General features: G+C 52.4%; 2 protein-coding genes across 3 annotated transcripts; both read left to right on the forward strand.

The window, feature by feature from the left end:
* Nucleotides 1–3046: 3046 nt before the first annotated feature.
* Nucleotides 3047–6636, forward strand: NMB (neuromedin B). Of its 2 annotated transcripts, none has more exons than XM_070400553.1 (3): nucleotides 3047–3211; nucleotides 3800–3972; nucleotides 6364–6636. In XM_070400553.1, the coding sequence occupies exons 1-3, from the start codon at nucleotides 3052–3054 to the stop codon at nucleotides 6523–6525; spliced, it is 495 nt and encodes a 164-aa protein (XP_070256654.1). In that variant the 5' UTR covers nucleotides 3047–3051; the 3' UTR covers nucleotides 6526–6636. The 2 variants fall into 2 exon arrangements, with proteins under 2 accessions (XP_070256654.1, XP_070256655.1); XM_070400554.1 differs by having other exon boundaries at nucleotides 6359–6468.
* Nucleotides 6637–7511: 875 nt separating this feature from the next.
* On the forward strand, nucleotides 7512–22576 carry WDR73 (WD repeat domain 73). Its single transcript, XM_070400496.1, has 8 exons — nucleotides 7512–7582; nucleotides 8583–8650; nucleotides 8901–8989; nucleotides 11483–11571; nucleotides 12182–12246; nucleotides 17339–17503; nucleotides 18052–18417; nucleotides 19617–22576. The coding sequence occupies exons 1-8, from the start codon at nucleotides 7542–7544 to the stop codon at nucleotides 19850–19852; spliced, it is 1119 nt and encodes a 372-aa protein (XP_070256597.1). The 5' UTR covers nucleotides 7512–7541; the 3' UTR covers nucleotides 19853–22576.
* Nucleotides 22577–23852: the final 1276 nt, after the last annotated feature.

Here is a 23852-nt window from a genome sequence, read left to right on the forward strand (position 1 = left end):
TTGTAATGGATTCCAGTGTAATGAAAATACAGCAAAAAATGTCATTTATTTCAAGCAGTCTTTGATTGAAACCCATGGTGCAACCCTGGCCGGGCGGCTCATTTAGTAGAGCCTCATGCCGTACACTGAAATGTTTGGGGCTTAATTCCCAGTCAGGGCACATACTAGGTTGTGGGTTCAGTCCCTGGTTGGGGCACTTACAAGAGGCAACCAATCGATGCCCTCCCCCCCCCAAAAAAAATCAGTAAGAACCTACCCTCAGGTGAGGATTAAACAAAACAAAACAAAAAATAGCCATGGTGCAATTGAAATGTTTTATCGGTTATAACGGGATTTGCCATGTATCTTTTCCTCCTTTTTTGAAGCTTGGATTATCCTGTGAATCTTCTTTGCATTGTCCATGGATGTCCTTGAATGTTGTAGAAACCTGGGAAGGGTCCAGAGTGCTCAGAGCTTCCCCCTGCACCTCCATGTGACTCACTGTCAGTCTTCCCCGTGGGATGGATGGAGGCCTTTGGACTTCCCTTGCCATCATCGTAGACTTGGGGAACAGGCTGTGGGCAGCTGACGTCCTTGTTCTAGACCCAGAGCCTCGCCCTAGCCGGGTTGGCCCAGTGGATAGAGCCTCAGCCTGTGGACTGAAGGGTCCTGGGTTCGAGTCCGATCAAGGGCACACGCCTGGGTTGTGGACTCGATCCCCAGTAGGGGACATGCAGGAGGCAGCCGATCAATGATTCCCTCTCACTGGTGTCTATCTCTCTCTTCCTCTCCTTTCCTCTCTGAAATCAATAAAAATATTTTTTTTAAGTTTTTTAAAAAATGAAAATAAATAAAAAATAAACCCAGAGCCTGGTACTACCGGGAGATCCCACTTAGAAGTGCTGTCTTGGCCAAGCCGCCCTCTGCTGTGCCTGGTGCTTCTCATTCCTGTGTTTGTAGCTGGCTGTGCAGCTGCCGCCCTGCTTTCTCCAGGGTCCTCAGAGCCCTTCTTGCCTGTTCTAGGCAGACAGACAAAAGGATCCCAAGGGCATCGGCGGTCAGTCTCAGGGCTGTGGTTGGAGCCGTGAACCGGCTGTGTCAGAGGAGGCTTGGCTTAAGTGTACATGAACCTGTCAGAGCAGAATCCCAGGGTCCCCTGCAGAGGAGAGGTGACACTGGAAATTCAGTGCCTGCTCCCTCTCCCCTTGGGAAGTCTAAAGGAACGTGATGTTTAAACTTGAGATGGTAAAACAGAGTGGGCATGGTTTAGGCAAGGCTGCATCTGTCCTGGGTGAGAGGTCCAGACAGACCCGAAGTCTGATTCCAGTGTGATGTCTGGGCGAGTGGCTCAACCCCTGAGCTGTTTCCAGCTATACCGTGAGAAATAAACCCACCAGATAAGATTCCCTCAAGCACTCTGCCAGCTCCTGTGTGTGCCCACCAATTACTGCATCCGAGGACCAGAGAAGATAGGGTGGGCATGTGGCTGATGAGAGGGAGGGGGCCGCAGGGGGATGACTATTATGGGAGGTGATAAGAGCTGTGTCTGTACACCATGGCTAAGCAGTGACAAGAATGCCGAGAGGTGTAAATGCCAGGGTGGGCGATGAGAAGCAAGGAGACTGGGGGGGAAAGCCAGGGTTAGAAGTGGAGTGTCCCTGCCTTGTGTGTCATGCTCCTGGGGGCTCAGCATGACAAGCAGGTTCTCATATATGCTTCCCCTTTGGGGAGCAGGGGGGTTCACAGAGCCAGCAGGCAGCAGTGTCATCATTGAGCAGGTTCTGTCACAGCCACAGTGCGCAGTGTTTCAGGGAAGCATCCAGGGTCCAGGTGTTGGTCTGCACCCCCCTCCTCCTGTGTACTTGTCTCTCCCATGAGATGGTTGACTCCCTTGGGAGAAGGGAATTATCTTTTTTAAAATTATTATTATTGATTTCAGAGAGGAAGGAAGAGGGAGAGAGAGAGAAACATCAATGATGAGAGAGAACCATTGATCGGCTGCCTCCTGCGCGCCCACACTGGGGATGAGCCCACAACCTGGGCATGTGCCCTGACTGGGAATAGAACCCTGACTTCCTGGTTCATAGGTCGATGCTCAACCACTGAGCCACCGTGGCTGGGCCAGGTAATTATCTTTGTTTCCCCTCCTTCAGTGCCCAGCATAGGGCTCTGAACATTATTGTGTAGTAAACATTTAAGCCAAAGCAAGTGTCTTTTCCTGGAGCGCAGCTTCTTTGCTCATAAAGCGATGCCACGGACCCAGAAGTTCCTTCCTAGAACCACTGGCCCTCTCCTTGTGAGGGGGCAGGGCAGAGCGGGAGCGGGCAGTGCTATAGGACTGCTGCTTTCGGCCACACGAAAACCGAAAACCGCTAAAAACTGTAAAAGGATCAAAAACGGGGCAGTGTAGTTATTCCCACCTTGTAGTTGAAGACAGTGAAGTTCCAGGACGTCACCCGGCTGGTATATGGGCTCCTAGTCCGGTGCTCACTCCCCTGACCCGGAGATCTGCCGCCTCCTGCCCAACTGATGGCCAGGCTCTCCGCAGCAGGGGAGGTGGGGGGCCGGGGGCGGGGGGGCGGGGGGGGGGGGAGGCGTCCCCTTATCCCACCGCCGTTCGACTTCCCCATCCCAGGCGCCTGCTGTGGTTTCTGGCGAGTGAGCGGACAGAGCCCCGGGGGAAGGGAGCTCCTCTAGTACCTGGCACTTTGCGGGGCGCTAACGCCTTTGCAACAAGGGAGGCGGCATCCTCGCCCCAGTTTTGCCCTCATGAAGGGGGGCTTAGAGGTGAAACCATCCCTCCATCCCTCGTTGGGCGAAAGCGGGTGGGAGTGGAGAGGGAGGGCCAGGTCCTTAGCACGAGGAAGCGGAGGCCCCTGGGGCGGGAGTGCGGGTGTGCAGGTTGTGGGGGCCCCTGACCTAGACCTGGGAGCAGGGCTGACGGGGCGGGGCGGGCACTGGGGGGCGGGTCAGGCAGGCTCCGCCCCCAGGGGCGCCGGTTTAAAAGCTGGGAAGGCGCCGGGAGGCTGGAGCGGCGGTGAAAGCTTGCAGCTCCGCCGCGGCCAGGCCACGATGGCCCTGCGGGCGGGGGGCGCTCGCTGGCTCGGCGGCGTCCTGCTCTTCGCTCTGCTCGCTGCCAGCGCCGCCTCACTCAGCTGGGACCTCCGGGAGCCCCGCAGCCGGGCCGCCGGCAAAATCCGCGTGCACCCGCGGGGCAACCTCTGGGCCACCGGTGAGTCCCTGGGACCCGGGCAAGCGCCCCTCACCAGCATGCTCTCATCCCCTTTTCCTTCTCTGGGCGCCCCGCAGCCACAGACATCAGTGCCTGGGCTGGTGGGGACCCTGGAGCTCCTCTAATTCAGATGGGGAACTTGAACCCAGGCAGGTGAGAGAGTGGCTGAGCTGGGTGCTCATCTGCCTCAGAGCTCTGCCCCTTCTTCTTCTTTTAACAAGACCTCCAACTCTGCTAACTTCTGTCCTCTCCCTGCACCTCCTCCGTCCAGAAACCTCCTCATTGTCCACTTCCAAGCAGGCGGCACAACTGGCAGAGCTGGCCCTGGCCCTGGCCCATCCCACCTTCTAGCTGCGCCATCCTCTCCACCCCCTCCACCTGTTCAGGAAAAGTTGAGACACAGGCTTTGCCACCACAAGGGTCTTTACGGCGCCTTGGTGAGGAGTCTATTCCTATCATGAGAACTAAAAGGTGGGAGGGATGGGAGCTTCCCCACTGTGGTAGGATCCTTGCTCCCTGACTTCCTTGTGTCGAGGCACCTCTTTTTTTTTCTTTTCTTTTTTTTTTTTATCGGAACCTCTTTTCTAGGTCACTTCATGGGCAAGAAGAGTCTGGAGCCCCCCGGCTCATCCCTCCTGGAGACAGGTCCCCACGCCTCTCTGGGGGACCAGAGACTGCAGCTGAGTCATGATCTGCTTAGGATCCTCCTGCTGAAGAAAGCTCTGGGCATGAGCCCCGGTGGCCCAGCACCTCACACCCAGGTGAGCCAGGCCCCCCCGCACTGGCCCAGGAAAGGCGTAGTCAGGGCTGCCCCTGGGTCCAGCCTTGGGATTAGGGTGTGCCTACCCAACCAGGTGTGATGGGCCCCAGAAATCCAGGGATTCCAGGCTCTCTTTGTGATCCAGAGCTCAAAGGGAGAGGATTCCAAAGAAAGGAAGGTGACACCCTAGCTGGTTTGGCTCAGTAGATAGAGTATTGGCCTGCGGACTGAAGGTTCCTGGGTTCAATTCCAGTCAAGAGCACATGCCTGGGTTGCAGGATCAATCCCCAGTGGGGGCGTGCAGGAGGCAGCCGATCAATGATTCTCTCTCATCATTGATGTTTCTATCTCTCTCCCTTCCTCTCTGAAGTCAATAAAAATGTTTTTTAGAAGAAAAAGAAATAAAAGAAGGTGAAGAAATCAAAAGAAAGGAAAAAATTTTAAAATAAGAAAGGAAGCTAAATAATAAAGAAGAAAAAGAGAGAGAGAAAGGAAGCTGACCTTCCCAGCAAACCCCAGGGAATAAGAAGTAGGGGGAGAAGTTTCCCCTCTGATTGCCCAGTCTGAGGTCACAGCCTAGGATTATCCAGCCTCTTGCAGCTGGACCTTCCGCCCACAGTCCAGACAGACATATCCCCACCCCACCTGTCCACCCTTGCTGTGGCCTGAATATGCTTGTGGTTAGAGTTGGGACACTGAGGCCCCAGAGGGGGAGATAAGACTCAGTCAGCAGCCGAGACAGAGTCTGACCTTGTTCACCTTGACCAGTGCTCTTCCCAGACTGTCTCCTGCCTCAGTGCCTATGGCAGGGCTTCTCGGCCTCAGCACACTCTTTTTTTTTTTTTTTTAATATATTTTATTGAATTTTTACAGAGAGGAAGGGAGAGGGATAGAGAGTTAGAAACATCGATGCGAGAGAAACATCGATCAGCTGCCTCCTGCACACTCCCTACTGGGGATGTGCCCGCAACCAAGGTACATGCCCTTGACTGGAATCGAACCTGGGACCCTTGAGTCCACAGGCCGACGCTCTATCCACTGAGCCAAACCGGTTAGGGCGCCTCAGCACACTCTTGACAGAATGTCTGGGCTGGGGGGGGCTGTCCTGTGCATCACAGGAAGTTAAGCAGCATCCCTGGTCTCTGTCCACCAGAGCACCCCCCACCTCCCCAACTGTGGTAACCAAAAATGCCTTCAGACATTGCCACGGGTGCTCTAGCAAAGGGAAATGAGTGGGGGTTAGAATCACCTTTGGTTGACCAAGCCAGCCTTAGTCTGTAGCCATTCCCTGCCCCCAGGGTGGTCCCTGTCCCACACCACCTTCCCGGGTACGGTGTGCTGTGTGTGGAAGGCAGAGTGATTGGTAGGGGTGGGTTCTGGTGACAGTGTGCTAGATTCAAAACCTAGCTCTTAGTAGCTGTGTGACCTTAGAAATGTCACTTAACCTCTCTAAGCCTCATCTTTCTCACCCATAATATGGGAATAACAGTGCCATTTCCCGTTAAATGAGACCGTATCATTTGCTCAGCATGACGCCAGGCACATAGAAAACGCTTAGTAAATGGGAGCTAGATGGTCTGAGATCCCTGGCAGCACCTGTTGCTGACTCACCTTTGTTTTTAATATATTTTTATTGATTTCAGAGAGGGAGGGAGAGGGAGGGAGAGATAGAAGCATCAATGATGAGAGAGAATCATTGATCGGCTGCCTCCTGCACTACCCACACTGGGGATTGAGTCCGCAACCCTGACAAGGAATCGAACTGTGACCTCCTGGTTCATAAGTTGACACTCAACCACTGAGCCACACTGGCTGGGCCTGGCTCACCTTTGAATCCCCCACTGTGCCTAGCGTATAAAGTGTACATTTTGAAAGAAGGGAGGGGCATGCCCTAGAGCAGGTGCAGCTGTGACTCTCCTGATGCACAGAACCACCTGCCCCTGGGGACCTCGGATGAAAGGGCTGATGAAAGGGCTGGCTACTCTGAAGGGAGACAATGTTACCTCTGGGGGGGGGGGGGGGCAGGCAGCCTGAAACAAGCAGACCAACTAGAGAATCTCAGAGGAAGCAGTACCTAGCCCTGGGGACGGGCTTCAGAAGTGAGGTGTCAGGGAGTGAAAACGCTAACACTGGCAGAGGACCAGCCACCCTACTTGGAAGTTACTTCCATGGTCTCCCGAGAATGTCATGACCACTCTGAGGTTTGGGCTGTTAATGTGAGAAAATCACCCTTCTTCTGGTGCTGGGGGGAGGGGGGGTGGGGGCTGCCTGCCTCAGACGAGAGTCTGTCCCTGTCTGACTCTGTGGATGCCTAGCACTTAGGAATGGCAGAATGCCCTGTTATTGGCTCCCTGTGCCCAGGTCAGCTCTTCTGTGTTCCCCTTCAGTATAGGAGGCTGCTGGTGCAAACGCTGCAGAAGTGATGCCATTAATGAGGAAGACACAACGTGGCTTAGACTGTGCGCACCCCGGGAAGGTGCTGAAGGGGACCCTGGTAGTGGCCCCATCTGGATGTAAATTCTGGGCTCAAATCTCTGTTACTCCATTACTGTGATTTCTGGCTGGGTCACCAGGAATATCACCAGTGCAGACACAACTTACGTTCCTGCTGTATTTCTTGCTTCCCTGTTGAAGTTGTGAATAAAACCCTGCTCTTTACATAGAATGTCTGGTCCTCTCCTTCCAGTGTGTTTGAGGGGATGGGGTCGGGGGAAGGGGGCTGGAGATGGGGTTGGCTCCAAAATGCCCAGAACACTCCATGGTACCAGCCTGGCACTGACTCAGGACACCTCACTAGCTCATTCAGCAAACAGGTACTCCACACGTGCTGTACACCAGGTCCTGTGCCAGGCAATTGGTTCTCTCCTCTCTGCCACCTACTGGCACAAGCAAGTCTCTCAGGTTTCCTCGCCCATAAAAGGCAGCTGCCTACACTATACCTACATTACCCGGGGCTTTGCTTACCCCGTTCATTTCATGCTCACGCCAAGCTCTGAGGGGAGCCCCCAGCGCCCACAAGGGTGCCGGCCAGCTGGGATCCAGACCCTGCTGTCCTCTCTCACTCTTCTCTGGCTTTCCGTAGGATTGCCAAAGTTAGCAAAACATAAAGGACACCCAGTTAAATTCGAATTTCAGTTAAGCAATCCTTTTTTTCGTATAAGATGGCCTAATATTGCATGGACATACTTACAAGAAAAAACGTTCCGTTGTTTACCTAAAATTCAAATTTAACCGGCCGTCCTGTATCTCATCTGGCCTTGGCCCTCTGATCTGCAAATACCCGGTCGTAAAACGAACCGTATTTGGTCCCTCAAGCCCTGGCCGGAGCTGATATCCCGGGAATCCCTGATTCTACATACTTTTGCCGGGAGAAGCCCTAACCTAGCAGAGGAAGGGTACAGCTGTGTCAGTGGCGGCGCTCAGGCTACTCTAGCCCCGCCCCTGGCGTGAAGCCACGCCCCCTGCGTCGGAGCGGGTCGCGCCCTCTCCTCGCGAGAAGGCCCCTCCCGCCCGGAAGGTTCTGAGGCGGAAGTGGGGTGGCGGAAGTGTGCTACCTGAGCGACAGTTGCCATGGAGTCCGCAGAGGACTGGCTGGTGGAATCCTTGCGCTTGTACGTCGTGTGGACCTGGGACCGGGCTTTCGGGTCTGAGCTGGCGGGGCGGGCGGGCGCGAGGCGCATCGCGTGGGGAATCCAGGTCTGGGCCGGGCGGGTGATGCCCGCGGGCGGGGTGGGGCGGGCGGGACCGCACGAGGACTCCGTCTGGGCCTCGGATCCCGCTTCTGGGAGATGGCACATCCCTGCGGGCGCAAGTTGTGAGGCACTAGTAAGAACAGAGTTGTGCAGGGTAATAAGTGACCAATTATTTTGCACCAGCCTCTGAATTGAACCCGATTAATTGTCTCATGGATTTTTTTAAATATTTTTTTTTATTGATTTCAGAGAGGAAGGCAGAGGGAGAGGGAGAGATGGAAACACCAACGATGAGAGAGAATCATTGATCGGCTGCCTTCTGCATACCCCCTACTGGGGATCGAGCCCACAACCTGGGCATGTGCCCTTGACCAGAATGGAACCCAGGACCCTTCAGTCCGCAGACCCACGCTCTGTCCACTGAGCCAAACCGGCTCCAGTGGTCGGCAAACTCATTAGTCAACAGAGCCAAATATCAACAGTACTTCAAAATAGACTCCCGCAGGCCGAAAACCAACTTCTGCGCACGGGCCACGAAGTTTCAATTGCACTCTATGTGCGCGCCCACATGTGGTATTTTGTGGAAGAGCTACACTCAAGAGGCCAAAAAGCCGCATGTGGCTCGCGAGCCGCAGTTTGCCAACCACAGGCTAGGCTGTCTCATGGATTCTTCACATCAACCCGGCGAAGGCTGGGTTCTCTGGGAGGTCCGTGTTACAGATGTGGCCCGGGGCTCAGGGTTATTGTGACTGGCCTGGTTCCCGTCACACAGGGAGCAGAATGTGTAACAAGACTTGATTCCAGGTTTGCCTGACTCCAGAGCCTGGGCCTCCAGCCACCAAACCGTGATGCCTCTCAGAGTTCTTTGGACAGCTGCCAAGTGCCAGGCACCGTGTGACATTGTGTCCCTGTCCTGCAGGTACCAGGATTTCCACGCATTCGACCTCCCAGGAGCCACTCGCGTCCTTGAATGGATTGGTGACAAAGGTGAGGAGATGGAATCCCACTCAGGCTGGGACTCCAGAGCTCAGCCCAGAGGGACCCAGCCCACTTTTCTGAGGGCCCCTTGCTCACTTGTGGCAATTTTGTGCTCCATCAGCGCTTACTGAGTTCTAGATCTCTTCCATCCCCCAGTACAAGGCTGAGTATCAATGGGTTTGGCGGAGTTTCTAGAGCCAGCCATGGTCCACAGTCTTTCTAGCAGTTTGTCACAGCTACGTCCGCTTCTTTTTTCCAGGAGTTTTTGTTGCTGGCTATGAAAAGTTGAAAAAAAATGAAATTCTTCACCTGACGTTACCCCCCCGACTTTCTGTAAAAGAAAACCAGGTAATTTGAAATATAAATGCTGAGTATATGTGTCTACTTTTAGTCATTTATTAAACCTTTATGGAGCTCCTGTTGTCTACCAGCTATTGTCCTGGATACAAGAAAGAGAGCAAGAGAGAGAAAAACCCTGGGCATGCCCTTCTAGTCTAATAGAGGGAGGCAAATATGCACATAGATAAGTACTAAGAAACCTCCCGTGATTACAGAGGGTTACTAGAGGAAGAAGTCCATTTTAGTTTATCAAAATTAGATACCTGGAGCCATTAGGATATACAGGGTGGATGAAACCCTTAGAATGGTTAAGAATGAATGTGTGTAATGTATCCTATACAATAAAAGGCTAATATGCAAATCGACCAAACAGCTGAACAACTGGTCGCTATGACGCATACTGACCACCAGTGGGCAGATGCTCAATGCAGGAGCTGCCCCCAGGTGGTCAGTGTGCTCCCATAGGGAGCGCGCTGCTCAGCCAGAAGCTGGGCTCATGGCTGGTGAGCGCAGTTGTGGCGGGAGCCTCTCCACCTCCAGCAGCGCTAAGGATGTGAGACATCCCTCAAGGGCTCCTGGACTGAGTGCACGAATTTTATGCACCACGCGTTTAGTAAGAAATAAGAGGAGAGAGTGCACAAATTTTATGCACCACGCGTTTAGTAAGAAATAAGAGGAGAGGGTGGCTAAAGACAGAACTTCAAAGGATACATTTAAGGAATGGGCAGAGGAAAATGCACTCACAAGGAATACTAGGAAGGAATAATCTGTAAAGTAGGAGGAGTCTCAGAAAAGGTCAGTGTTTCAGAAGCCAAGAGAAGAAAATATGACAAAAGAAAAGAGTTGGTAGCCGCCTGGTGTTGCCCTGGAGGAGATTTCCAACCTAGCACTCTTGATCTCCCCACCCCACCACTCAGGCTTGAGCCAGGAGCTCCCCAGACCAGGCCTTTATGAGAGACCTGATTTACCTCCCACCTCACCCCTGGGTTTTCCTCTTGTGCCACTTCCTTTTTCCCTGCCTCCAGTTCCACACATGGAGATAGTAGTCCAGTAGCTAAGAGCATGGACTGGTAGACAGACTTAGGTTCAAATTCACAACATAATCCCCTCTGTGATCTTCAAAAATTGTTTAAATTCCCCAGGCCTTACTTTTGACATTTTTTTTTTTTAAGGATAGTGTTTGTTGTTGTTTTATTTTATTTTTTATTGATTTCAGAGAGAGGAAGGGAGAGGGAGAGAGAGGTAGAATCATCAATGATGAGAGAGATTCGTTGATTGGCTACCTGGGAATTGAACCCAGAACCCAGGCATGTGCCCTGAACCAGAATTGAATCCGGGACCCTTCAGTCCTCAGGCTGATGCTCTAGCCACTGAGGCACACCGGCCAGGGCTATTTTTGACATTTTAGAGTAGGGTTAATTATAGTACCTACTTCTAGAATTCAATGTGATAAAGTATGTAAACCTCTAAACACAGTGCCTGATACGGTAAATGCTGGATAATTGGTAGTTGTTATATTTTTATTACTAGAAGAACTCACTTGATTTCCAATGGAAGGTGGCATGAGAAATGGAGATATGTTAGTTGGCTGATACCTTCCACCTTTTTTAAAAAATTAATTTTAGGCCAGCTAGCATATGGTTAGGGCATATGCCCAGTTGCAGACTCGATCCCCAGTGTGGGGTGTGTATGAGGCAGCTAATCAATGATTCTCTCTCATCATTGATGTTTCTATCTTTCTCTCCCTCTCCCTTCTTCTCTGAAATTGATAAAAATGTATTTTTTAAAAAATTTAATTTTAGAGAGGAAGGGAGAGAGAGAAACATCGATTTGTTGTTTCACTTACTGATACACTCATTGGTTGACTTTTTTTTATGTATTTTTATTGATTTCAGAGAGGAAGGGAAAGGGAAAGAGAGAGAAACATCAATGATAAGAGAAAATCATGGATCGGCTGCCTCCTGCCCCACACTGGGGACCAAGCCCACAACCCAGGAATGTGCCCTTGACCGGAATCAAACCCGGGACCCTTCCATCCACAGGCCAACGCTCTATCCACTGAGCCAAACCAGCTAGGGCTGATTGATTCTTATATGTGCTCTGACCAGGGATTGAACTCGCAACCTCGGCACATTGGGATGATGCTTTAACCAACTGAGCTACCCAGCCAGGGCTCTAGCTTTTTTTGATGAAGCTGTTAAACCTTGTGACTCCCCTAAGAAGGCCGGGAATGTAACACTTGTGTTAGGACAAAAGGGGTTGGGGAAAGGGTAGCAGAAGGGTTTTGGACGTGCAGGAAAGAAAGGAAGCTGTCCATGTAAGCAGCTGAGACAAGGGACAAATAGCAGCACACAAGGCCCTGCAGGGAGGAGTAACTGTTGCCAGCAGAGCTGCCTCCGTGGCCTCCTGCCAGGCTGGTATCGGGCTTCTTACCTAGAGCGAGTCTGAGAGGTCCCTTTGGAGAGCAGGCTCTATCTGATTGGCCACCCTTCCGTATTTCAGGGCTTATTCCCAGAAAGAGATTTCAAGGTATGCCACGGAGGATTTTCAGACAGGTCTATCTTTGATCTGAAGCACGTGCCAGACACCAGGTATGGTCAGCTCTGTTACTCAGACCCTCCATTCAGGATGGAGTGGCTGGAAATGTCAAGGGTATTCTGCCTCTTTATCACCGCGCCTCCCCTAACCCCTGAGCACCTGGATACATGTGAGCGAGCACGCACACACATAGAAATCTGGGATACAAAGAACCTATTGTCTGGCGGCTTCATGGTCCCTCTGCAGACCTTTCAATGACTACAACCCACGGATCTCCAGAGCTGCTCCAAATAGATAGAGAGTAGAAAGATGCTCTTGGTTTCTCAGAGAGCTGATGGTGGGTGGCGGGGGCGAATGGCTCCATTGGCAGATGCTGAGAGTCTGGGTCGGCTGTGTGTTCAGGCTCCATGCTGGTGTCCTGTCTGGGACACTTGATGCCACATGGAAGCCTGGGCTCAGTCCCGTGACGCTCATGGCCGTGGGCCTGTCCCTAAAGTGGAGCGAGCCTGCTCTGCCTCTGTTAAATGAGGGTAACGGAACCTGAGCTTTCCTGAGGGTGGGCGTGTAGGAATCTCAAGCTGAGTGGGCTGGAGAGCGGAAAGGCTGGGGGGGATGTGGGTGAGCTCACTGTCTGAACTGAGAGCTCCTATCCCTCCTAAATAGGTTGCTGGTGACCAGTGGCCTTCCAGGTTGTTACCTGCAGGTGTGGCAGATCGCAGAGGACAGTGGTGAGTGAATTTGACATGGTGCGGGTTGACACATACCTCCATCCCCTAATCCGAGTCAATTAAGCAATAGACTCAGGCCTGGCCAGCGTGGCTAAGTGATTGAGCATCGACCTATGAGCCAGGAGGTCACGGTTCAATTCCTGATAAGGGCACATGCCCGGGTTGTGGGCTCAAATCCCCAGTAGGGGGCGTGCAGGAGGCAGCCGATCAATGATTCTCTCTCATCATTGATGTTTCTCTCTCTCTCTCCTTCTCCCTTCCTCTCTGAAATCAATAAAAAAAATTTTTTTTTTTTTTTTTTAAAGAAGTAGACGCCGAGCCAGGTGGGAATTAAAATTCAGTGTCGCCGTAACCGGTTTGGCTCAGTGGATAGAGTGTCGGCCTGCGGACTGAAAGGTCCCAGGTTCGATTCCGGTCAAGGGCATCCCCTACTGGGATGTGCACGAGGCAGCTGATCGATGTTTCTCTCTCATCGATGTTTCTAACTCTCTATCCCTCTCCCTTCTTCTCTGTAAAAAATCAATAAAATATATATATTTTTAAAAATAAGTAAAATAAAATTCAGTGTCTACTTTAATGCAGGCGTAGACAAGTTAGCAACTACAGCATGGCACACAGCCCCAAATGGAGCTTCCTGTAACTTGCTTCAGGAGCTGAGGTTACCAACCCAGTCTTGGGCGGAGCACAGAGTGAGCTTCCCCTCCCCCAGGCAGGTCCAGTGGCAGAGGCTAGGAGAGAGCTTTGGCCACTCAGGTGAGCTCACCTCTTGGAGGAGGAGGAGGAGGCAGCAGGCGGTCACCTCTCTCTGCCCAGCCTGGTAGCCGCAGGGAAGGAAAATGGAGTGGGCCAGAAGCTGGGCTGACCCATCTCCCTCAGAGGAGTCACTCTGCCCCCGCTCCTTCTGGGAGTGGAGGGCGGCTCTGTGCATTCCAGGTGTCAGAGCCTGCAGCCCTGATGCAGCCCTTCCTTCCCCCTTCACTTAGAGCATCCTTGGCCAGCGTGGAAGTGTGCCTCAGACGCACAGGCTGTCGCTCTTGGAACTGCCCCTTTGCCTGTGTGATTCTGTGCCTGCCAGAGGGTCCCCACGCTCACTTGGATGCTTCCCAGAAACTGGCCGCAGGTGTTCAGAGAGGCGGTGGTTGTGCTCTTTTGCTTTGAGGTCACTGACCCTATGCACCTTCCTTTATTGTTTATTTTTTGTCATTTCTTGTTGCTTCCAGGTGTTTGTGTCACGTGCTTATAGTTATGATTGCTGTTGTTTTTTGTTTTGTTTATATTTTTATTGATTTCAGAGAGGAAGGGAGAGGGAGAGAGAAAAACATCAATGATGAGAGAGAATCATTGATTGGTTGCCTCCTGCATGCCCCCTACTGGGGATCGAGCCTGAAACCCAGGCATGTGCCCTTGGCTGGAATCGAACCTGGGACCCTTCAGTCCGCAGGCTAACGCTCTATCCACTGAGCCAAAATGGCTAGGGCTACTGTTGTTGTTTTTTTAATAAATATTTTTATTAATGTCAGAGAGAAAGGGAGAGGGAGAGAGAGGTAGAAACATCAATGAGAGAGAATCGTTGGTTGGCTGCCTCTGCTGGGGATAGAGCCTGCAACCCGGGCGTTGGCCCTGGACCAGAATTGAACCTGGGACCCTTCCAACTGCAGGCCGATTCTGTCCACTGAGCCAAATCGGTTAGGGCCATATTTGTTTTCTTAATAGTGTCCTTTGAAACATAAAAGTGTTAGATTTTGATGAGGTCTAATTTATCACTTTTTTGTTAGGGACTATGCTTTTCATGTCATATCTAAGAAATCTTTATTTAACTCATAAATTTTCCCATGTTTTATTTTTCCCAAAAGGAAGTTCTGTTTTTTTTCTCTTCAATATTTAAATCTATGATCTCTTTCGAGTTAACTTTTGTGTATGGTGTGAGGTAAGGATCTCAGTTGATCTTTTTGCATGTGGATATCCCATTGTTCCATCACCATTTGTCAAAATGCCTAACCTTTCTCCATTGATTTGCCTTAGTGCCTTCATTGAAAATCAATTGACCATAATCTAAGCATTTACTTCTGGACTGTCAGTTCTGTTCCATTGATCTTTATATCTGCCCTTATGCCAGTAACTTGTAGTTTGCCCAAAAGTAGACTGTGAGGGGCCGAAGTGGTTTAAAGATGAGAGAGACCGGAGTATTACCAACCATTAGGAGGCGCCTTTTGTCCTGCCAGTGCCTGGGGTACCAGGTGCCTTGTAGAACCTGTAGCCCAGGCCCAGGGGAGCTGATGAGCCCAGACTGCTCTGATACTCGTGTAGAATTAGGAAATCAGATAAGAGTTATCTTCCCTAGATATTAGTGCAGAATATTCTGGAGCCTGGGGAAGGCTGGCCAGCTGTTTACCTGGAAACTTAAAAGCATAGTGTTATTTGGGTGAATTTTCCAGGATCCAGTCTTGACCCACAGCTTTGGTGTCTCAAACCTGATTTTGTCAGCACGTCTAAAATAATTCCAATCTGTTTATAGGAGCAGAAGCACTCATCAGACTCACGTGACTGCCATATAAACCAGAATGCAATTTTATTAGTTTACTAGAGGCCCGATGCATGAAATTTGTGCAAGGGTAGGCCTTCCTTTTCCCGGCTGCAGGTACCAGCTTCCCTCTGGCACCCGGGACTCGGGCTTCCTTCCAACTGCCAGCAGGCACCCAGGACCCAGGCTTCCCTCTGGCTGCCGACAGTTACCCGGGACCCGGGCTTCCCTTGTAGCCCCAGCTTCCTCCCAAAGGACGTCCGATCTAATTAGCATATTATGCTTTTATTATTATAGGTAATGAAAAAATAAGTATCCCTTAAATATGGAATATTTCAGGTCCTTCTTCTTGCTTGTGGAAGACCTAATCCGGTCAGAGGTGTCATGATAAAGGTAACCGTCACCAGAGGAATCAGCTCAGAGGCTTCCCGAGTGTGTGTTCGTGGCTCTCAGGCAGAAAGTATGAAACTTGTGAAGGCAGCTGCCCAGGCTCCTGCCGTCCAAGCCCCTGGACAGTGCCCGAGGCCACCTCTCAGCTCTAGAGCTGGGGAACCACTGAGCTGGATAAATAAATATCCAAAGGTCTCAGCTGAATGTCACCTGCTGCTTCCCCTTTGAAGTTAGATATTCAGTCTGGTGTGGCGCCCTCTGCCCCGGACAGACCTCAGCATTTTCTTTGACCCCTTGGCTGGGCAGCCCTTCCCGTGGCTCCCACTTCCGAGCTGTTCATGCATGCGCTGTCATGCGGTCTGGGCACCATTCTGACTCCTGAAGGATGTGGCTGCCTCTGCTCTGACCTGCTCTGTGTGGGTTTAATCTTCAGACATAACCATCTTTCTTTCGTCTCCAAGTTCTGTGAGATGCCTGCCTGTGTCTTTTGCTTTGCTTTGTAGCGGTTTCTCTTTGCAGTTCGGGGCTGGTTTGGTCCGTGTGGTGTGGATTCCCGAGAGGAGGAGGAAGCCTGCGTTTCCACTGTGATTGTAGAGCAGCTCTCTCATCACCAGGCTCCAAAGGCTTTGTTTTCCACTGCCTCTTTGAAATATGTCTTTGAAGGCTTCCCCTCGGCCTCCTCCTTCCCCCCTCCCCACCCCCCATCAGGAGACAAATCACTCGTGAGAGCCATCCCCTGGCGCAGAGCAGCAGGTCCTGGGAGCCTGGTACAGGCTCCTCGGAGTCTGTGGAAAGGGAAGAGGGAGCTGCTCAGGGTGGCCTGGGAGAGTCGGGAAGCTCTGCTGGGGCCGGTTTGGATTACAGCCTCATTGGCTCTCCCCGACACAGACTCTGGTCATGAGGCTCCGCTGTTGTCTGCGTGAACCTCCGCAGCTCCTGTAGCAGGTGAGGTGAGCAAGTCTGGATTCAGGGCTCTGAGAGCCCCCGGGCTTGGGGAGCAGTAGGCACTCAGGTCCTCGGCATTCTCGCTCAGCCCACCCCGGTCCTACTGTGCGCTCCTGGCTTGTGAACCGTCCGGAGGGGCCTTGCTCACGTGCTTGCTGCTGCGTAAGTCATGTTAGTTCATGTTCCTCATCTGTTCTATTCACGGGCTGACTTTTACGTCCTTCAGAATTTAAACAATACATACGTCTCCCTTTTCTTCAGGGATTGTGGGAACCAAATAATGAGTCCCCTCTTGGAGCAGGAAATGCGTCTCCTTTAAGTAAGTTTGTGCAGTAGACAGCTTGTTCTGAACCATGTCATAAATGGCTCCTGTTAAGAGAAGCCTCAGTTGCAGATGCAGAGACGAGAGCCTGCCTGTCCACGAAGCAGGCTGAGACAAACAAAACTAAAATTTGATTCAACTTGAGGTCAGCTGTCTTTCTTGTTCAGTGTAAAAAGGACATGGACTTTCTTGTCCAGTTTGTGTTTGAAGACAATGACATTTGCCTTGTGACCTTTACCTGCAAGGTTTCAGCAAAGTGCTGAGGTTGTATAATAAGTTCTTGAAGAAATAATGGTAGTTCATGAATTCTGTTCCTGTTATTTTTTTCACTTAAAGTGTAAATGACACCATCAGTGGATTCTTTCCTTTTTTTGTACTCCACAAAAGTATAAAAAGCCAGAACTGCTTTGGGGGCTTTTGAGATGGCGTCTGAGATTCATTATCTCCCATTTGCAAAACAGTTCATAAGACAATTTATAAAGAAATTAAAGTGCGCCCTAGCCGGTTTGGCTCAGTGAATAGAGCATCGGCCTGTGGACTGAAGGGTCCTGGGTTCGATTCCGGTCAAGGGCACATGCCCGGGTTGCTTGTTCGATCCTCAGTAGGGGGCGTGCAGGAGGCAGCCGATCAATGATTCTCTCTTATCATTGATGTTTCTATCTCTCCTTCTCCCTTCCTCTCTGAAATCAATAAAAATATATTTTAAAAAAGAAATTAAAGTGCTTCTGACAGTTTCAAAATGTAAATATAACACAGAGTGTTTATGATGCCACATCCTCTCTAGCCAGCTGTCAGTTCCCTTTCTTCCTTGACCTTCTAGCTGTGCAGGGGAAGACCGCTGGCCGGCTTGCACCAGGTTATGTTTCAAATCTTCACTAACATGCTGGACTTTCACCTCTTCCACTTGCCCCTAGATGTCATTGAAGCTGTCCGCACCATTGCTGTGCATGAGAAAGAGGGGAGTCTCTGGCCGAGGACCGCCATCTTCTCGTCAGTGGCACCTGGAGTCCTCCACGGGGCGCGGCTCAGCGGCCTGAAGGTTGTGGATCTGGAATCCCAGAAGGTCACATACACCTCAGGTACGGACAGCGCTGTTTGCCCCTAGGCTGCCGCGTTAGAACTGAATCCAACCCTGTGTGCCAAATGTCAGGGACACAAGACGAATGAAAGGCAAGCCCCGACCTCTAGGGGCTCCTGTTCTAGGATTGGAGGAGGCATTCCTGGGACCAGCACCCACCAGTGGATAGAATGGCAAAATGAACAGGAGAGCTCCAGCCAGTTTGGCTCAGTGAATAGAGCGTTGGCCTGCGGACTGGAGGGTCCTGGGTTCAATTACGGTCGGGGGCACATGCCTGGGTTGCAGGCTTGATTCCCAGTGGGGGACATGCAGGAGGCAGCCAATTAATGATTCTCTCTCATTATTGATGTTTCTCTCTCTCCTCCCTTCCTCTCTGAAATCAGTAAAAATATATTTTTAAAAAAAATGAACAGGAGAGGGGAGATGTGGTTTATTCTGCTGGTATTGGGGATGATTCCCAGAGGAAGGGACTTGTGACCAGCCAGCCCTGCCAGATTGCCAGACCCATGTGACTCCAGCAGCTTTTCTCCTTCGCCCTCTGTCTTCCAGGTGTCAGTGACAGTGAGGAGCTGAGTAGCCTGCAGGTCCTGGATGCAGACACCTTTGCCTTCTGCTGCACCTCGGGCCGGCTGGGGCTCGTTGACACCCGCCAGAAGTGGGCGCCGGCAGAGAATGTCAGCCCCAGCCCCGGGTCTGGTGGAGGGAGGTGGTGTGCAGAAGTCAGGGGCCAGGGCCAGGGCCCTGGGCCCAACATTGCCAGCCTATGCTCAGATGGGCTGCTCTGTCTTCTTGACCCTCGGGACCTCTGCCATCCTGTGCGCTCAGTGCGGTGCCCAGTGTCCGCACCCAGCCCTGACCCAGAGCTGCTGCGAGTGACCTGGGCTCCAGGCCTGGACAGCTGCTTGGCCATCTCAGGTACCGCTGAGCAGGATTTTGCATCTGTTGTTTGAGCTTTCTCTTCCAAGGGACTATCGAGTGCTCAGGAAGGAGCCTCTGGCACCAAAAGTTAAAGTCACTCACCGAGAATCTCCCAATTAACTCTCCAGGTTCCTCAGGGGCAGGCTCTTCCCCAACTGGCTACTCAACTTCCATACAGTGGGAACAGGGCTTTCCCATCCTAGCAGGAATTCATTTCTGAGGTTGGTCGAGAGCCTGCAGATAGTAAGACACTAGGACAGCCATGGGGCTCGACCAGAAAGAGGCCATAGGATTCCAAGGGTGCTTCTCAGTCTAGTTGCTTTTTGAATTATAGCAAGCCCCTAGGTCAGCAGGCTCCTGGCCTGGCAGTATCTAGTTGAAAGAAGATATTTAGTGAGAGTATCTAAAGGCCAATGGGAAGGCCCTAGCCAGTTTTGCCCAGTGGATAGAGCATCAGCCTGTGGACTGAAGGGTCTCGGGCTTGATTCCGATCAAGGGCATATGCCTGCGTTGTGGGCTTGATCCCCAGTAGGGGGCATGCAGGAGGCAGCTGGTTAGTGATTCTCATCATTGATGTTTCTATCTCCCTTCCTCTCTGAAATCAATAAAAATATTTTTTAAAATAATAATAAAGGCCAATGGGAAGGATCCATTGAGAGAGGAAGAGGTTGAGAGAGCAAGAAAGGATCATTGATAATGGCAGGATCCAGAAAGAGTGCAAGAACCAAGTGTGGGGGAAGAGACTGGCTTTTAACAAGAAGACAGCAGATGGAGCTAGGTCGTGGGGGGAACATGAGAATGTTCCTAGCGGCTTCTATTTTCTCCATCAGTGTGGAGATGAGGCCATCTACTGAGACCCAGATGGATTAGAATTTGAGGCAAGAGGAAAGGTTTAGAAAAGTCTTAAGCCTCAGTTTCCTGGGGTAAGTATTAGTACCTACTTCATACAGTTGTGAGAATTAAAGGATGAGCCTCAGGCCTGGCACATGATATATTACAGATTCTCGTCGTCACGTGCCCCGTGGAGTTCGCAGCTGCCGGCATGTGGTCAGATGTTCCACGCCCTTGGTCGGCCATTAAGTATCTTGTTTACTATTAGGTTCCTCATCTCATAGTCTGTTTTGGTGCCATAGAGCAAGTTTAAAAATTATTTTAGAGATTCATTGTTGGTCTTCTCATTTCTCGTTCTTCCTCAGGTTTTGATGGGACAGTCCAGGTCTATGATGTCACATCTCAGGATGGAATGGAGGGCCACATAGAACCACTCTTCACTCACAGAGGTCACGTCTTCCTAGGTGACCATGGGACAGGCGCTGCTCCGCTGGTCACCACCCACACCTGGCACCCCCGCAAGCCAAGGACTTTGTTGTCGGCAGCAAGTGATGCCTCTGTGCACGTGTGGGACTGGGTGGACCTCCGTGCCTCCCGCTGACACCAGCGTCTTCCTGCCGGGCCCCTGGAAGAGGAGCTGCTGTACGTACAACAAGGGCACTGATTTAGGACTCAAGTGACCACAGTCCCTGTTACCAGCGGAGTGGCCTTGGGCCAGTGAAGCAGCCTCTCTTAGCCTCAGTGTCTTTATTGGTAAAATGAGAAGAGTAGTTACTACCTCGCGGTTGTTGGGGAAGTTAGAAGAAATATATGGGAAAATACCAGGTAGGATGCAGGATAGAGAGTTGGTGGCTACTCTTAGGTCAGACAGTTGTGGGCGACAGGATCCTGCTGCTTCCAGCAGGTGTCAATCCCACGGGTTTTGGCACGAGAGACGCCTTCCTGACCTAATGGACGGTGGGGGGGCCTTCTCAAGAGCAGTGCTGACCATGCACAGTCATTCCCGTGTCCTGACTTTACAGCCCCACCCCCATGTAAGCTCTGGCGCCCGGCACTTTGTACAGTTGGGAGGCTGATATAACATAGCAATTAAGACACTTGTGTTGGAGTCAGATCAGAGTGTGCATGTGTGGAAGGCTTCAGAGACACAGGTCTGGGGCCCAGGCCCACTGCAACCTGCCCACCAGCTCTCTTGGGGCTGCTCCTGTCAACCCCTAAGCAAAACTCAGAGATCCATCCAACAATACAGCTACTTTGCAATAGGACCCAAAGGTTCAATCATGTCAGTAAAGACCAGTGAAGCCCTGTGATTCAGGCTGCTGCTGGATGACAGCTCCTCCTTGATCAGCGTGGTGCTCAGCATTTTAAGAAGTTTTCATTTAGCCCTAGCCAGTTTGGCTCAATGGATAGAGCATCGGCCTGCGGACTGAAGGGTCCCAGGTTTGATTCCGGCCAAGGGCACATGCCTGGGTTGTGGGCTCGATCCCCACTCATTTAACGACAGGGACAGCTCAGAGCAACCAGGGCTGTGCATTCTCTGAAGAGTCCGTGTGAACTTGGGAGGCAAACTGTAGTTCCAGGGAATAAGCAAATTCCACTTTGACACAAACAGCGAAGTACTGCACATCCCCCTCCCTGCTGGCAACTCGGGTGGCTCTGTCTCTCACATTCCTCTATTTTGACTAGTCAGAACTCGGTTCCATATCTCACCTGCAGCCCCCATCTTCCGGGTTCTGCAAGTCCTCCAGCCACTGCCTCCTCGCCACTTTCTGGGTGTTTTGTCTCACCCAGATCTGGGTCCCCTGGGGCAGGACAGGTACTCTTCCAGGACTAGCAACTCCAGGATCTGCTCTTTCGTACATTTCTCTGGTCTCAGCCCCTGGCGACAGAGCTCCCGGAGATGGATGAGAGTCTCCTGGGGTGCTGATGCTTCTTGAGAATGGAAATGCCAAAAGCATTGGTCTGGGGCCACTCCCTTGAAGGGAAATTTCCTGCTCCCAGTGAGAATCTTCTTCCAGCGTCACTATTCAAAGCTCTCCTTGTACTCGAGGAGCCCGGATTTGTTGGTCTCCAGCTACAGCCATTGTTCGGCTCAGAGAAGAACCTTATGACCGTGCTCTGAAGTCGAGACCTCTTCCTTTACCTCGTTGGGAAGCCATCGTCAGAGGGGAGCCACTCAGTAGAACTAGCACCAGAGACATACATTACAGAGTGAACCCTAGTGAAAGGCGCCAGTGTCAGTCATCCCACAGGATTGAGGTGAAGAAAGAGCCTTCCTCTTCTTCCCTCCCCGTGTCTTGGTGCCCGTGGAGTCTGGCCCTCCCTCTGTCACTTGGGGAGGCAGCTCCACAAGTTTGATAGGAGGGGCAAAGGCAGGTGATCTGGTTGGAATGTAAAGGCATATGGAGCTGTGTTTGCATAGCAATTTGAGAAAATGCCAGTTATCCATGCCGGAGAAAGGATGGGCTGCAGAGATAATAGGGACAATAAACTCACCCTCCCCAGTCACTGGTCACCAGTGTTGCAAAGTGAATGTGCAGGGGAAGCACAGAGGGCGCCCAACGTAGCAGCACCTTGGAGAGCAGCACCGGGTGGAGGTGGCTGGCCCTTCAGATTCAAATGCTCCAACTGCTGAGCTGCCTCGCATCTGGCTGAGTTCTCAGCTTTGGGCGCCCCGTTCAGGATTCCTCAGTCCTGGCACCATAGCTCTCCCAAACAGGAAGGTTTACCGTGGTTAAGGTTACAGCCTTTAAGAGCAAAGATAATGAAAACAGGTTCACAGGGTGTTAGAGTTGGAAGGAAAGTTAAGACATTCCGGCTTCGACTCAAAGCTGAGGCAGTTGGGGCTTAAACTCGCCCAAGGTCTCACAGCTGGTTTATGGCAAGAACTGGGACAGTGGCTCTGCCCTTGGACCGTGGGCTGGGCGACAGGCCTGCAGAGCCTGACTTACGCTGCTCCGCGGGCCACCCTGGTGGGGGGGCGAGGTCGTCCCCGGAGGGCGGTGGGGGAAAGGGTGCCGCCGGCATGACGACGCATCCTGCCCCCGGTCCGCTCGCCGGTCCTGGACCCACATCCGGACCCAGAATCTCGGCCCGGCCACGCCCACCCGGCAAGGGCGACCCAAGCCGCTCCGTCCGCCAAGGCCCTGCGACTGCAGGAGGTCTGGCCTCACACTGCACTCGGACCCTGGTCCAGACCCCAAATCTGGGCCCTCGGACGCCCACCAAACACCAGGAGCGAAAACGCCAGCCCCAGGAGGGTTCGAGCTTCGCCGGACTTCATTTCCCATAAGTCTCCGCTTGTGCCCACAGACTGACGGCAGCGGTAGCCAATAAAGTTCGGAGATGGCTTAGGCGCGTATTTTGTTCCGGACGAATCACTGCCGAGGGGTGGGACTTTCCCACAAAGTGAAGTCGGGGTTCGGAGCCGCAGCGGGAAGTGACTGAGCGGAAATTCGGGGAGCCGGCAGCCTCTCACCCTACCGGCCCGCGGCTCGGAGAGGGGGTCCTTTCCAAAGTGTCCCTGGCCGCGAAGGCGGGTGTGTATCCCCGCGAGCCACTGCTGACCGCGTCACACCGGCGGTCACCCAGCCGGCGGCTCGGCCGAGGCCGCTCGTGTGGAGCTGAGACCCAGTTATTTCGCCACAAGAGAAAGCACTTCTCCGTCCTGGGTGTCCTCTGTGGTGATGCGTCACCCCCTCAGTCCTCGCCCGACACCCCGCACCCCCACTCCCTCACGTCTGTGAGCACAGCCCTGGGAGAGGCAGGGGGACCCCGCCGGCGCTAGCGCGCAGCCATCAGCTGTGGAGCGACCGCAGCGAGGCCAGCAAGCACCGTTCTCTTAGGGCCTGGACTGCGGTGCAGCAGGATGGATGCATTTCCCCAGACCTGCTGTGAGCAGCGCAAATACCCCAGCGAGTGTGGTAGGTGCTCAGTGAGGTGTGTGCGCTGCAAGTGGGAGGAGAGAAACAGTGGAGGCAGCTGGGAGAGCCTGGAGGGAAGACGGTTAGCTTTGGCGGGGTGGGGGGAGCAGGAAACTACACTCATTGAGCACCTACTTTACCTATTTTATACTGAAGGCCCCAGCACAAAATTCGTGCACTGGGGGAGGCCCCCCTCAGCCCAGCCTGCCCCTCTGGTAGTGGGGGAGCCCTGGGGGGATGTCCGACTGATGGCCGTGGGACAGCCTTAGCGCTGCCACCTATGTGCTCGCCAGCCATGAGCCCGGCTTCTGGCTGAGTGTTGCTCCCCCTGTGGGAGCACACTTACCACCAGGGGGGCAGCTCCTGCATTGAGCACCTGCCCCCTGGTGGTCAGTGCACGTCATGGCAACCGGTTGTTCCACTGTTTGGTCGATTTGCATATTATCCTTTTATTATATAGGATGGTTTAGATCTTGACAATGAGTCCTGCAGTGTAGGGCTCACTCCCTGTTTAACAGATGAAAGGTTCAAAATTCAGTTGAAAGTGGATGAAGTGGTGATCCTCCCCACAGGAGGGGAAGCCTGAGGTGGGACATGGTAACGGGGGGCTCTCCAGAGTCCCCAGTCCAGCACTGAGTCTGGGCCAGGGAGACTTCTGACCTTAAGAGCAGTGGTTCT

The sequence above is a fragment of the Myotis yumanensis genome, unplaced genomic scaffold (assembly GCF_028538775.1).
Source record: "Myotis yumanensis isolate MYYU_CA2020_CCGP unplaced genomic scaffold, mMyoYum1.0.hap1 SCAF_20, whole genome shotgun sequence".
Lineage (NCBI taxonomy): Eukaryota > Metazoa > Chordata > Mammalia > Chiroptera > Vespertilionidae > Myotis > Myotis yumanensis.

What these genes read in the sequence shown, in the direction of transcription:
- NMB (XM_070400553.1), top strand. Translation starts at nt 3,052, where the DNA reads ATGGCCCTGCGGGCGGGGGGCGCTCGCTGGCTCGGCGGCGTCCTGCTC. An exon ending in GGGCAACCTCTGGGCCACCG is followed by an intron (nt 3,212 to 3,799) that starts GTGAGTCCCTGG and finishes CCTCTTTTCTAG; the next exon opens with GTCACTTCATGGGCAAGAAG. An exon ending in GCCCAGCACCTCACACCCAG is followed by an intron (nt 3,973 to 6,363) that starts GTGAGCCAGGCC and finishes CCTTCAGTATAG; the next exon opens with GAGGCTGCTGGTGCAAACGC.
- WDR73 (XM_070400496.1), top strand. Translation starts at nt 7,542, where the DNA reads ATGGAGTCCGCAGAGGACTGGCTGGTGGAATCCTTGCGCTT. An exon ending in TTTCTGTAAAAGAAAACCAG is followed by an intron (nt 8,990 to 11,482) that starts GTAATTTGAAAT and finishes TCCGTATTTCAG; the next exon opens with GGCTTATTCCCAGAAAGAGA. An exon ending in CAGCTGCTTGGCCATCTCAG is followed by an intron (nt 18,418 to 19,616) that starts GTACCGCTGAGC and finishes GTTCTTCCTCAG; the next exon opens with GTTTTGATGGGACAGTCCAG.